Below are 15,093 nucleotides of genomic sequence, written 5' to 3' on the forward strand. Positions count from 1 at the left end.
TTTTGCATATCTGAGATGAAACACAAGTTCTTTGCTTCGTAGTCTCCCAGGTTTGAGAGAAGCAGCTCTAGAAACCATTTCTAATTGTCTTTATTCTCCACATCCACAATAGCATATGCAATCACAAAAATGTGATTGTTTGCATCTTGTCCACATGCAGTGAGAAGCTGTCCTCCATGTAAGATTTTCGGGAATGCTCCATCTAACCCTATTAATGGCCTACACCCTGTCTTGAAACCCTTCTTACAAGCATCTAGACAGACATAAAATCTCTCGACAAAATGAAAATAAAACACACACATGCAGCTATACAGAGCACAAACATTATTCTCAAAACTCGAAAAATAGAGTCATTCATGGATCACCACCAAAGCCCTAAGCCTGAACATATTCTCCTAAACCCTAACATTGCAAACAGTAACAATGGATTTCCAACGATCATACAAGCACATTCATCAGGAGATAAAACCACAACCAATCTTAGAAAATAACAAAAGAAAGGTAACCTACCTCTCACGCAAGGCGATGGAGTGCCCTTTTCGGTTGACCAAGGTTGTCGTAAATCGGTCACCTGCAACTCCAACACAATATTGTCGTCGATCTAGCCTGATAGTCATCGTTCAATGCTTCGTCTTCGTGGAGGTGAGAACCGAAGACGAAGGGATTACATAAGTTTTTTGTTTTCAGAAGAAGGATGTAACTAGAGAGATGTAACGGAATAAGGATAGAAACTGAAGCGTTGTAAGGACGAGCAACGAAAATGACGCTGTTTAAGGTTTGACTGAGATGTTACACTAACGGCCAGATAAATAGATGTTCACGTCGTTACTCAAATAATTGACGGAAGGATTAAAGTTACCATCTTAAATTTTTCGAGAATATTTTTGATTAATTTATTCTTTTAAAAACCAATTTAAAAATTGGGCTATCTTTCGGAAACTAATTTAACTATTTACTCCTAAAACAAACTTACACTAATTGATATTCTCAATGTGGGAGCTCCTTTGCCTCTCCTAACACGTCAGCAGCATTTGAATTTAAAATTGTTATATTACTCCTCCTCCAACTGTAAACAAATGTTGTCCTTATATTTTAAATTTTATTTAGTTAACAAATATTTATGAAGAACCTGTTACCTACATATATTATATATATATATATATATAGTAGTTTATATAATACATGTTTTTAAATCTTTAGCTAACTTTTATTCTAATAAAACGAGGCGCTGCTTATTTTAAAATAATTGTTATGTAAGTTATTTTAGACATTTTGCTTGGTATTTCTTCAAATAATTAAAACACCACCACATATTTACAAATTTAAGTAAAAAACAAAATAGTTTACTGATACTTTTTGCAGAAACACGCAAGTCTTTAAATAAAATTAAATATTTATATTTTTTAGTTATTAAAAAACAAAATACATAATATTTAATTTTGGTTATAAACTTACGAGTAAATGCAAAAAAATGATTAAACAGTATTTTGTCTTTTATTTAAAATTTCGGTATTTTACCTTTTTCGAAATTATTAAAACTTTCTTTTTGCCGGTTAGATGTGCCAACGCTTAATAATTATTATCACAATAATAATGATAAAAAAAACACAAACAAAAAAGGTTGCAATTATTATTATTTAAAAAAAAGAAAAGAAAAAAGAAGTGGACATAAACGTTGGCACTTCCCGTTACACTCAAAAGTGGTCCCACCAAAACACCAGTGACTCTATTTTCGGGAGCACACAGTAGAAACTAGTCAACATGGTGGCCATAAGAGTTAAATAATTTTATTTATTTATTTTTTAAATCGGTAAAACGAAAATGCATTTTCTTTTTCTTTTATTGGCCACTATTGTTCAGTTGTTCTTGTGTGAACCCAAAATCACAAAGCGTTTCTTCTCTTAAATTTCACAATAACTACGCACTAACTTCATCTTCTTCCGGAAACTCTACAGTTTCAGATCGAACACTCAAATCTTCGACGCAACGTCGTCGTTTTCACTTCGCTGATTTCTCTTTAACTTCAGAGAACACTGTACCTGAAAAAGGCTGCATCTTTTTTTATATATTTCCGGAGTGCAAAATAAAATTTCTTCGGTTGCAGTTACTTCTAGGGTTTCTCGCGTTCTTTAGCTGTGATTTTTTCGTGAAATGGCGACAAGAAAGGAAGAAGAGAGGAACGAGAAAATCATCAGAGGTCTTATGAAGCTTCCGCCCAATCGAAAATGCATCAACTGTAACAGTCTGGTGATTTTTGAAACTTTTAGAAGCGTGATTGGTTGGAATTGAAGTGCTGGGAAGTTCAATTGAACCTTGAAGTTTTGCAGTTTTCTTAGATTTCCTTTATATTTAGATGAAATTAGCATCACAACTACTAATTTTGCTGAAGATGTGATTTGCTGAAGTCAGTGAAGTTGATTGATTTTTTCCATCCCCTGAATTTGAGCCTGTAATTTCCCCCTTTCTTTGCATCCATGAAGGGTTAAGTAATTTTATTTCCCAATTTCTGTGGATTCTAGACGATCTATGAACAGAAGTGCTCATGAAAGCTTTATCTTTCATATTACAAGATTAATTTCGACTTTAAATTTACCTTACTTGTACTTTAACAACCATTTGTGCAGGGCCCGCAATATGTTTGTACCAACTTTTGGACCTTCGTTTGCATGACTTGCAGTGGAATCCAGTGAGTTCCTTTTCATTGTTGTGAATATATTATGCTTTGTTTTCTCTTGGTGCAAGTTAAACATTTAGTCAAATCCAGAATCTTTAATTGTGCATGGCATTTCAGTAGGAGATAAGAGATTCCAAGTAATATTAATTACTTTCTTTTGGGTGGGTGGTGGGCTACTGCTTTTTATTGAACAATTATACCCACCAATAACCTATAGCTTAATGGTAATAAATTATGTATATTCATTCAATCATACTTGGTATGGATTCTTTTTAATCATGAAATTCTCTTGGAGCTGAATTGGTGGTTATAATTGGTTATGGTGCATGGTTCTTAACTGTTTGTCTTTGTGCCATGCAGTCGTGAGTTTACCCATCGTGTGAAGTCTGTATCTATGGCAAAGTTCACATCACAGGAAGTTGATTCTCTTCAGAATGCGGGTAACCAGGTATAGTGTGCATTATCTTCTTTTGACATTTGGAGCTACATTTATTGTCTTCTCAAAGTGAGATTTATTCATAGCTATATCATTTCAGCGTGCACGGGAAATATATTTGAAAAATTGGGACTTCCAGAGGCAACGGCTGCCAGATAGCAGGTTTAATATGTTTTTGCTTTCTACTAAGGCTGCCAAATTAAAATGATATATTTACATATATGATTCTGAATATGGGAAGCTCATTATGTGACAGTCATGTTTTTCTTTTGAAGCAATGTCGATAAAATAAGGGAGTTTATAAGGCACGTATACGTCGATCGAAGATATGCTGCAACCAAATCTTCTGACAAGCCTCCAAGAGATATGCAGGCAATCTATTCTTGCATATTTATTTGTCTATGCACAGCCATTTTCTTTAAGCTTATTTTTGCTTGAGTCTTATTTTAACTATAGTTTCTTTGTTTTTCCCCCCTCGAAACAAAGTTGCCAAGTTTTTTGGTGATATTTAATCGTGTAGAATATGTTTGATTGGTATGTTAACTACAAGGCATTCTTTTTTCCTGATAAATATCGAAGGGTGCTTTTATTTTTATCTTATTTTTAATTCAATTCTTAACATTGCATGAGAGAAAAAATATAAAAAGAAATTAATAATGGAGCCATATGGTTTTGCTTTGTGTGTTTTGCTTATAAAACAAAAAGGACAGCCCGGTGCATAAGCATCTCGTGTTAACGCAGGGTCCGGTTTAGTTACTTGCTCTCATGCCCTTATAACATGAATTTGTTTCTTAATGTCAGTTTACGCAAAACATGTTATATTTGTCACTGAATGTAGAACCCTAGAATCAATGAAGATGATACACGGCGTGCTAGTTCTTATCACTCCTATTCACAAAGCCCTCCATATGATTACCAATATGAAGATCGACGGTATGGGAAACAAGCAGCTGCATTGACCAGGAAGCCTGGTTCAGATAAAGTTCGCTATGAAGGAAAGATGAGTAGTATTATCTATAGTCCTGGACGCTTCAGTGATCATGCCTATGAGGATAGATTTGCCAATGAGGGATCTGGTCCGAGAATTTCTGACTTTTCTGTGTCCAGTGGGGGTGAGCAATTCAAATCTGAGGTTCAGTCTCCCAACTTTCATAAGGATATTGGATTTCATAGTCCACCCTATCGGCATTCAGGTCACCATTCAAGTGAAGATGTCTGGGCTTTTGCAAGGAATACATCTCTGGAAACTAATGCTAAGAGAGATATGGAAGGAATTCGGCTTCCGCAGGTTTGTTCTCTTATTTTTACTTCTATGATGGATGCATTCAAAGATGTGTGTTCACTTTCAATATCCTAGTTTAAGCCCCAGTAGTTTATTTCATATTCTATTCACATTTTCACTTCTTTTGGTACCTTGTAAATGAAAAAGGTGCTAGATGTCTAATGTACTTCATAGTAGAAAATATTGATTCAGATAAATAGATTATTATCAGCTAGATTTCATCTTTCTTCGTTCATTTCCGTTCACTAATCAATTAACGAACCACGAATTTCAATTTACCCATAACACCGGTGGCTGGATATTTGGGATTAAGCTTTAGCTGACATGGTATTTTATTCTGCTCTAGGCACGTCAGACAATGTGTCTGCTTATTTCCCTCTGTGGTGTCTTCTTGATTTCTTGTTGATTAGACCTGTCTTGTTAATCTGAATATCATAAATAAGGATATATTGAAAAGTAGGTGCATTTTATTTTTAAGTTGGTGAAGGATCAAGTGAGTTTGTGTAATGTATTAATGTTTGTGTGATCCCTTTTTATCTAAGTTCATGGTCCATGTGATCCTTTTTCAACAGCTTGCTGATTATATCTTTCTCTAACACTGACGACATTAATTTGTGCCTTTCCCTCAGAGGACTGCTTCACTGGGATCAATGGACAGCAACCTGTCATCTTTCAGATCTCACAATTCTGGTGGTTTAGTTGATTTTTTCTCTGAACCTGTCCAAGCTTTTGAACCGCTACAGACTAAAGTTTCTTGTGTTCCCCAACCACCTGGTCCAGCAGGTTCTACTAGCTCTGATATTTCCAACACACCTGTTGCAGCAGAACCATCCATTGATCTTTTTCAGTTGCCAGGAGCACCCTCTCAGTCTACATCAGTGGATCTGTTTCAATCAGCTGTTTTGTCTGCAGTTCCATATTCCAATGAGAGTCAACCAACACAAACTTCCCAACCTTCATCAGTTGACTTTTTTGCAGACCTTTCTCAGCAGCCATCAACTGCAACCTCAGATGAAAAGTCATTGGAGTTATCTGCCCCTAAAAATGAAGGTTGGGCAACATTTGATATGCCTCAGTACACAGCATCTACTGCAAAAGTTGAAACTCCAGCAGTACTGCCATCAGTTGCTGACACATTGCAGGACAGATTTGATCCATTCTTGAACTTGAATGGAAATATGCAATGGCCTTCATTTGAAACTTCTGGTGTTAGTGTTCCTTCTTCAGTTACATCTAATGTATGGCATGATGGTGCATGGAATGGAGAAGAACAAGTTTCTGTGACAGCAACAAGCACTCAAGTAAGTACTAGGATGTTTGGTGCATAGCTGATTTTATATCATTGTGCTATACTCCTTGATAAATTACGAAATTGCAGACACTGCAATAAACCAAAACTTAAAATAAGATTTCACATGTTGAGTCTGAACAGCCTTGGAGTGCATTTGAAGATTCTGTTACCCCGGCTTCTGCAGATGGCCTTAATCAGGGATTACAACTGCAAAATCTTCCATCAACTGATGATCAATGTTTAGATTTAAGAGCTTCTGAGGTTGGTCTCCATATGGTGTTTTACCATAATAGTAGAGTTACTGTGTTAAAAATTAAAGAAATTCTGAATGTCTTTTCTCCTTAAAATTATATGTATAACCAGGGGTGCAATGAAGGTGGGATGCAAGGCATTGCCCCTATTGGCGGGTTTGATGATCATGAAATCTCATCAAATTTTAGTGGTGGCTCAGCATATCCTCCCTCTGCAATTCCCCCTATGGTTTGTGCTCTGGGATTACTTCATATTTCGTCTATTTCAGTTTGCTTTAGCTTATCGTTTTGTTATTCCTTTCAGGGAGAGAGTCAACCTAATGGAAACAGTCATAAATCAACTAATCCATTTGATTTTCTTGATGATGCTGATGTATCAGATGTAGAGCACAGTAATATGGTATGTCATGTAATGTGAATAGGGATGGCTGATGATGTGTATATCTTGGTGCATATCACACTCAATAAACCAGTTTTAGTAACACTTGGTATTTCTGCTTTTTTTTTGGACACTCTTTTCATTTGGTATCACACTTTGGCACTAGTTTCTTAGTTTGATTAAGCATTTATCTTCTGCTTTGTAAATATAATTAATTTCACCTCAATCTCAGGTTGCTGGTATTGAGCTTCTTCTGTATTTACATCTGTTGTTTTAGTCTGCCTATAGAAGTTGGTCAGCTGATATGATTCGAATTCTGGATTTTTGTGCAAATGTGTGAATCATATATAATTTGTGTGTGTTATGACCATTCTTCTTTTACCTCTTTCCAGTGGGATAAGAACATGTATGATCAATGTTTAATGCTTTTATTTTGCTTTTTCACTTGATTGCATGATATATAATTCAGTACATTCATTTATACTTAATACTTATGTCAATTTAGAACTGAGTAGTAACACTTCGTTGCTGCATAATTAAAAGATACAAATTTGACAATGTTATTTAAGGGATAGGAGACAGAATTGTAAACTTGTTTCCAGTTTGCTGTAACCTATAATGTTTGCCATGTCACTTGCAGTTTCTTGATCTTAGCTCATTGCAAGCTGCTCTGCCCGATGCACAGTTACAACCTACTTTCCATAGTGGTATTGCCGAACCATGGCTTCCTCAAAATTCAGTTAACTCCTACATCTCCTCTGCTGGACAAGGTAGTCTTCCAAGACTAGTCATGCTGAGGTTTCTATCTCTGTTACTGTTAGAATGATCTATTCTCTAACTAGAGAATAATACCATTCAAACATCTGTTGGAAGAGTTTTAACACATTCTAAATGTATATCATGAATTTTAATTTACTTTATTTTTTCCCAATCATTGTATACTGAATTACTGATTTTGGTTCAATTATGCAGGTGGTGGTTTGACATTCTTGGCTGCTCAACCACCAAGTTCTCAAATATCGTAAGTCGGCAAATATTCCCGGCTTCCTTTTCCCTGCCTTGAATATTTTGCTTGAGATTCTTTGTCATAGATGAATGTGTATATGCCTCATGCTTTATTCTTTGTGCTAAGATGTAAAATCTATTGGCATCTTGAACTTTAGTTATTGTCACCGTTGGAAGAGTATTTATGAATTTCTGATAGCACCTTCCATACCAAATCAGTCAAATACTGAGTCTAAGATACTGAAATTGAGGCTAGTAAATGCTATTGTCTTTTGTCCATGTCATGCAGATTCGACTAAGTTTTTATACTGATTGTCGAGGGCCTAGTGCAATCCTCCTCCTTTATCTGAGCTTGGAACCGGCTATATAACATAAGCTATGTAACTTAGGCTAGTAAATTGTATCTGTAGAGGAAAACCTTTATTTAGTGGTCTTTTCTTAAATGGTTCATCCTTTATGGATATCCTTGAATATTTAAAAAATAATAATAATAATTACAGGGTATTGGCCACAAGATAGATTCCTCACTAACCCCGAAAGGGAAAGAAAACAAGGTCTACTAGTGGTTGTGAAGAGGCATTATTTGTTGCATGGCACTAAAGAAAAGATTGGGTGTGGTCCATTAGGATCCAGCTTTAGTAGATAAATGTGCATGTGATATAAAGTTGGAAGACTAGGCTATTGCAATGCTGTAAATCAAGTAATCTGCCCTGAGTGATTTTCGCTAAACAATTTATATTTTTTTTAACCAAAACTGATTGATAATACAAAAAGCTACCATATTACATGGGAGGTACGTTGCAGCATGAAGGTAGATTGGGAGAGGAAATTAATCTACATGTGTATTTTCGAGGATTGAGTAATCACATTTTTGTTCATTGACTGAACTGCAAATTTGCAGGAATATCCAGACGCAGGAACCGGTTGCATCTTTTGGGGGAAATCCTTTTGCATAAGATTTGGCTGTAGAATATAGCGTCAATCTTATAGAATTTGATGGATAGAGAAGCATAGTTAATTGTGGGAGATTTTAAATGCTTCTTATTTTCAGATTCGAATGATTGTTCAATTGTTTGATTACTTCCCACGGAAAGGAAGGCCTTGCAATATTCATAGTCCCAGCTATACACGGGCAATGCATCTGTATTTTTTGTAATTGATGGCATTGTAATTATAGTTCTTGATGTTTAATGTTCTGGCAGGTATTGAACGTGACATCAAAGTGGGTTTAGTACTTTAGTTTGAGACTTTTGAGGGTGTTTGACTTTGTAATTTTAGTTGTAATTGTAATTGTAATTGTAATTGTAATTTTGTGTTTTAAGAGCATCATTCCGTTGTGATGCTCATACCCATTCTATGTAGAATTGTAAGCTTGGTTAGGACAATCGGATTGAATTTATATTGTTACATCTTCAAAGTACTCCTCTGGTTCTAAATAACCGTCTTGGAAGAAATCATATTTAAAAAAATCAATTTGTTTGATTACGTGTTCAACTACATTGGTTTTTCTAATGTATTAAATTTTCCAACTGGATAGTTCTTTATTTATTTTAGTCGTTTGTGGCTGAACAATTAAATTTTCTTTACATGGATGATAGTTAAGACAATTATTATTACTTATTTAGTAATGATACGAGTGCCTTTGAAAATGTCTCATTATGACCTGTTTGTAACACATTCATGATGACATTTAATCACTATTTAAAGAAAGTTTGAATTATCCATTAAGATACACGAGATTGCAAAATTATTATTAAGTAGTATAATTTGCGAAATAATTGATATGCATTTAAAAAATACACAAACCACATATTGCAGACGAAAGCTAACTGCTAAGATATGAGTATGCTGCTTATCCATCATGATTTAATTGGAACTTTATGACTTATGTCAAAGTGTTTACGAAAGTTAGAACATCGAATTCATAATGAAAGAAAATAAAGTAGAATAAATAATTAGATATATTTCATCCTAATATATTCCTTAAATTATAAGATTCCAATTATTTAAGGAGTTAATTCATATCAGCTGTTTCCTAAAATTTTTCCCCTATAAACGCCTCCAGTTCCGATCTTATCAGGTAGAATATCAATTCCATAAGTATGATATTTTCCCCCTATAATTATGATGTTATCTATAATATATATACGTCTCTTGAGATGTATACAAGTTTCTGAATCATCATGTGCTGCTTATCCATTCATGACTTAGTAGCTAAAGAAAAAACATGATTAATAAAACGATAAGATTAAAACATCATGATCATAAATTCATAATCAAAGAAATGAACAAATTAACCAAAAGTGAGTAAATGGTAGTTAGACATATTCCATCTTCGTAATTTTCTTAGATGAGATCTCATTTCCATCTTCATATATTGTTTTTATAAGATTTTAAGAAAATTTTAATTCAATGTTTATGTTTATTCTATACTTTTAATATGGTATTTATTAAACAATTTTCACTTTACATACCTTCCATCAAATATTATAAATAATTAAATATTTACATTATAAATAAAATATTAAATAAGGTTATCTTAGTAATTAAATTAACTCCGCCTATGCTATACCTATGGTATATAGTCGATCTCAAATCCGGATAAAGGAGAAGGGTTGTGTTAGGCCTTTGACAGCCAACATAAAAACTTAGTCGAATTTTCTTGACATGGATTAAAGACGTTATTGCGCTGAAGCTAGGTCGTTGCCCGAAAGCAACGCGTTGTATGACTCGTGTACAGTGTCAAATGAGCAAGAATCGCTAAATCAGTGCCCAGGTGTAGTGTTAAATAAGCAAGGGTTTCCGTATTTTCGTGAACGGACGAAGGTAAATAAGTTAGTTCACAAAAAAAATGTATAGATAAAGGTCGAAACAACAGAAAGTTGAAATTTAGGACATGGAATATAGACACACTAACAGAAAAATCCATGGAGGTGGTGGATACCATGACAAGGAGGAAGATTAACATCATGTGACTACAAGAAACAAAATGGGTTAGTGCGAAGGCTAAGGAGTTGGATACTTTCGGCTTCAAACTTTGGTATACAGGAAATGTGAAGAATAGGAATGGGGTATGTATTATCGTGGATAAGTAGTGGAAGAAGGACATAGTGGATGTCAAGAGGGTAGGAGATTGGACCATCTCTAACAAATTTGTGGTAGAAGGAGGTACTTTTCATATGATTAGCTCCTATGTACAACAAGTAAGTTCGGACGAGCAACACAAGATAAGATTTTGGGAGGATATAGAGAGTTTGGACCAAGACATTCGGGAGATAAGATTTTCTTAGGAGATTTAAATAGCCCTGTTGGAAGAAAAGTGATTGGATATTGAAGTATTCACGGAAGCCATGGTTTTGGGGTGGTCAATACCGAGGATAAAACTATTTTGGACTTTTCCTCAACCTTTGATCTTCTCATCGCAAATACATGTTTTAAAAAGAGAGATGAACATCTATAATCTATAGGAGTGGCATGACAAGCTCTCAAATTGACTTCTTGTTGAGTAGAGTTGACCAAAAATTTTGTATTAATTCTAAAATTATTTCGGGAGAGAGTTTAACAACACAACATAGGATATTCGTCATAGATTTTTGCATTGAGTAAAAGTTGAGGGAAAGACATTATATGAAGAACACAAGAATGAGGTGATGGCGGATGAAAGGTAAGGAATAAAGAAGCTTCCTAAGACAAGTAGAAAAAGAGGCAAAGTGGGATGGGGATGGAAGCGCGGAAGAGATGTGGAGGAAATGGTAAAAGTTATTAGAAGAACAGCAAAAGAAAGTTTTGATGAATCTAGAGGGATATGACCAAGAGACAAAAAGTCCTGGTGGTGGAATACGAGTGTACAAGAAAAAATAAAGGCAAAAAATGAGTGTTTTAATGAGTGGTCTTTGTGTCGCAATGCAGATAATTGGGGAAAATATAAAGCAGCTAAGAAAGAGACAAAAGTGGCTGTAAGTGAAGCAAGAAAAGAGCATATGAGGGTCTCTACCAGTCTTTTGGCACGAAGGAAAGAGAAAAAAGTATATATAAAATCGCAAAGAGCCGTGAAAGAAGAACGAGAGACTTTGATAAGGTTAAGTGCATAAAAGATAAAGACGTAGAGGTTTTGACTCAAGAGGAGAAGATCAATGAAAGTGGAAAATCTACTTCTACGAGTTATTTAATGAAAGACAGAAGACTCTTTCGAGTCTTGGTCAGTTATGCACGAGGGAAGAAGATCAAAACTTCGACTACTATCGAAGAATTCGAGATTTTAAGGTAAAAAAGGCTTTAAAGCGGATGAAAAATGACAGGGCAGTAGGACTCCGATAATATATCGATTGAAGTTTGGAAGGGCCTTGGAGAGAAAGGCATCAATTGGTTAACCAAGTTTTTTAATGAGATTTTAAAGTTAAAGAAGATGTCAGATGAGAGGAGAAAGAGTACCTTGGTACCTATTTACAAGAATAAAGGGGATATACAAAGTTACGAAAACTATAAAGAGATCAAACTCATGAGCCATACTATAAAGTTATGGGAAAAGGTGATAGAACGGAGGCTAAGACAAGAGACACAAGTAATAGAGAACCAATTTATTTTTATGGCAGGCAGATCCACCATTGAAACGATAAACCTGTTAAGAAGGATGATGGAGAGGTATCGTAGTTATAAAAATGGATCTACATATAGTATTTATTGATTTGGAAAAAGCATATGATAGGGTGTTAATGGAGGTCTTATGGAAGGTTTTGGAAAGGAAGAGAGTAAGGATAACATATTTGTGCAATTCAAGACATGTATGATAGAGTTATAACTAGTGTGAAGACTCAAGGTGGTGTGACAGAGAAATTTTCTATTGGTATATAATTACACTAGGGATCATTCTTAAGTTTATACCTTTTCACATTAGCCTTGGAAGTACTAACAAAGCATATCCAAGAGCCTGTGTCATGGTGCATGCTTTTTGCCGATAATATCGTTCTTATGGGAGAGTTAAGGGAAGACCTAAATAAGAAGTTGGATTTATAGAGAGAAGCTCTAGAAGTGTATGATCTGTGCATAAGCCATAGCAAGACGGAACATATGGAATGTAAGTTCGGCCACCGAAGATAAAACCTTAATGCAGAAGTGAAAATTGGAGCAAACATACTATGAAAAATTAAAAGTTTTAAATATCTTGAGTATATCGTATAGAATAATAGAAAGATTGAACATGATATAAATCATAGGATTAAAGTAAGTTGGTCAAAATGGCGGAATGCATCTGGTTTTATATGGGACAAAAATTTACCTTTAAAACTTAAAGGTAAATTCTATCGCATTGCTATCAGACCGAGGAGCACGACCCAGTCAGGAAGGCAGAGGAAAATTTAGGAAGACTTTTTTGTTGCATACATAAGATGAGATTCGAACCCTTGACACTTGTTTAAATGGACGAGCGAGTTGACCACTTGCTCAACCCAAATTAGTTAGTGGGACAAGACTTTATTATTGTTGTTGTATCTTAGTAATTAAATTCCTAATAAATTTTTTACTTCAGAGTTTTCAATTAGTATATAATTAAAGAGTAAATAACTAAAGCAATAAATAAAAAATATTAAAAAAAGACCAACATAATTTATTATTTTTGTTTAACAATTAACTAGTAATATTTAAAAGAATAAACTAAAAATATATTATTAAATTATTAGACTCAAAGAATGATAACTAAAAGTAATGGTAAAAAATAATAAATTTTACTAACTTTTGAATATTTTTTAATAAAATATTATAAATTAGCTAGTAATAATATAATATTATTATTTATTAATATGTTTTTAAAATATATGTTAACTAAATTCTCATTGATATACAATCTATTATTGCTATTTTACTTTATGGGGTCCCATTCCTGTTCCCAATTTCCCGTTTCTAATCCATGAGCCATGCGTGGTTCCCTTTTCTGCATATATTCCAACACATGATGTTAACAGCGCTCCACATATATATACATATCAATCATGTCTCTCTTGGTCCCTCTATCTCCTCTCTCTCTCACTACTTAGTACAGTTCCTCCTTATTCCTTCTTCTCTTAGAATTATTTGAGTATATGATGAACATAATAAAGGCAATGAGCAAGTTGATACAAACTCCTTTTATTACGCTTTGTCTTTTTTTTGTGTGTCTGTCACAATGTTCCATTGCATATTCATTAGGTTCTACTAATTCAAAATCATTGCATCATTGCAATTTCCCGGCCATATTCAACTTTGGCGACTCAAACTCCGACACCGGAGGCCTTTCAGCTGCATTTGGACAAGCTGGGCCTCCCAGTGGCATGACCTACTTCCATCACCCGGCCGGTCGCTATTCCGACGGCCGGCTCATCGTGGATTTCATAGGTAATCACTCTATTTCTAACCATTTTTATGAGTCCATGGACTTAATAAAGGAAAATAGGACAACTATCATTTTTAAATATATTTTTTAAATGCATGTAGTTCTTTGTATTCCTTAACTATTTGCATTATCTATTGTATATTCACTTTATATATGATCTTTTTATACATATATTCACCATGATTAGATACCATATAGTAGTATATACAACTAGAACTCATCTAATATATTTGTTGAGTTTTTGGGAGGGTGTAAAGAGTTGCAGATCTTACTAAATAATGTTGTATTTTTTTAAAATATAATTTTGGGGTCAAGAAGATTGAATGGACATGGACTAAACTAGACCCATATGCTAAGACAAGCTAAGCTACTTTTTTCCGGAATTTTTTATATTTTTAAAGTGCTTTTAACTATCATTGATTTTTTCTAAATTAAGTTTGGATTCATGATCAATGGATGAGTGATTTGTGAACGATTAATTGCGTTATCTTTTTTATTTCTTCACCCCTCAAATTAGAGGATTTTCTTTTATATTTGTATTGTATACAAGGTAATTTTAGGGCTAATAATAACATCTTTATTACATGGATGATTTTAATTTTTAAATGACCACCGACAGAGTCAGTTGTCGCTGTCGACATTTTTCTTAAGAAACATATTTGTTGGTGGTAGGCTTTGGGATACGCATCACTATGATGGACGACATCACGAGATTATATTATAATTATAATAATCGTTTCTTTTGTGTAATGTTTGATGATTATTAAAGAAAATCTTATTTTGAATACACATTAAACCAGATTAGTTATAGTGATGAATTTTGAATACTAGGAAATTAATTATAAATTTGAAAAAATTATAAGAATTAACAGTATAATTCAATCTTTGAAAAATCCATCTATGACAATTTACCAACTGATCAATTAATTGTTTTATTGGATTTTTTTCTTCATCCAGGTCAAATTTTTAATGTACACATGTATTTTTGTTTTTTAAAGTTCGCTTTGTGTTCACTTGATGAAGGAGTCTTGAAGAAAAGCTATTCTTATGTCAAAAAAAAAAAAAGTATTGATATTGTTATGGATTTGTTTGAATTAAAAGCAAAGAAGGTAGGGGTGGAGTATTTGAGTGCATACCTAGATTCAGTTGGGTCAAATTTCAGCCGTGGAGCAAACTTTGCAACAGCAGGATCCACAATTAGACCTCAGAACACAACTCTTCGTCAGGCTGGTGGTTTCAGCCCTTTCTCCTTGGATGTTCAGTTCACTCAGTTCAATGATTTTCATCGCAGGTCACAACTCTTTCGCAATAAAGGTAATGCCATTCCCAATTCAGTTTAGGTTAAATTATCTACTAATACTTATAATACTTATAGTTTTATTGAATTTGTATTTAATTTTTTATAATTTAA

The 15,093-nt window shown here is 34.0% G+C and overlaps 2 protein-coding genes across 4 annotated transcripts in view; both read left to right on the forward strand.

The window, feature by feature from the left end:
- Nucleotides 1-1,843: 1,843 nt before the first annotated feature.
- LOC107494295 (probable ADP-ribosylation factor GTPase-activating protein AGD14) lies at nt 1,844-8,812 on the forward strand. Of its 3 annotated transcripts, XM_021124925.2 has the most exons (14): nt 1,844-2,247; nt 2,625-2,686; nt 3,035-3,122; nt 3,211-3,272; nt 3,386-3,482; nt 3,949-4,222; nt 4,304-4,398; nt 5,022-5,693; nt 5,816-5,944; nt 6,047-6,163; nt 6,239-6,334; nt 6,954-7,083; nt 7,286-7,334; nt 8,220-8,812. In XM_021124925.2, exons 1-14 carry the CDS (start codon nt 2,152-2,154, stop codon nt 8,272-8,274), a joined length of 2,022 nt encoding a protein of 673 aa, XP_020980584.1. In that variant the 5' UTR covers nt 1,844-2,151; the 3' UTR covers nt 8,275-8,812. The 3 variants fall into 3 exon arrangements, with proteins under 3 accessions (XP_020980584.1, XP_015970837.1, XP_015970838.1); XM_016115351.3 differs by having other exon boundaries at nt 1,845-2,247; nt 3,949-4,398; XM_016115352.3 differs by having other exon boundaries at nt 1,846-2,247; nt 3,949-4,398; nt 5,825-5,944.
- Nucleotides 8,813-13,303: 4,491 nt separating this feature from the next.
- LOC107494296 (GDSL esterase/lipase At3g26430) overlaps nt 13,304-15,093 on the forward strand; it is a 4,543-nt gene continuing 2,753 nt past the window's right edge. Inside the window, exons 1-2 of the mRNA XM_016115353.3 lie at nt 13,304-13,684; nt 14,784-14,996. Of these exons, the coding sequence (XP_015970839.1) occupies nt 13,393-13,684; nt 14,784-14,996 (505 nt within the window). The 5' untranslated portion in view covers nt 13,304-13,392. The remainder of the gene's footprint in view (nt 13,685-14,783; nt 14,997-15,093) is intronic.

This window comes from Arachis duranensis, chromosome 6, assembly GCF_000817695.3.
Source record: "Arachis duranensis cultivar V14167 chromosome 6, aradu.V14167.gnm2.J7QH, whole genome shotgun sequence".
NCBI classification, from domain to species: domain Eukaryota; kingdom Viridiplantae; phylum Streptophyta; class Magnoliopsida; order Fabales; family Fabaceae; genus Arachis; species Arachis duranensis.

Coding starts and splice junctions, on each gene's coding strand:
- LOC107494295 (XM_016115351.3), top strand. CDS start 2,152: ATGGCGACAAGAAAGGAAGAAGAGAGGAACGAGAAAATCATCAGAGGT. Junction 3,123..3,210: donor TTCAGAATGCGGGTAACCAG/GTATAGTGTGCA, acceptor ATATCATTTCAG/CGTGCACGGGAAATATATTT. Junction 5,694..5,815: donor TGACAGCAACAAGCACTCAA/GTAAGTACTAGG, acceptor TCACATGTTGAG/TCTGAACAGCCTTGGAGTGC.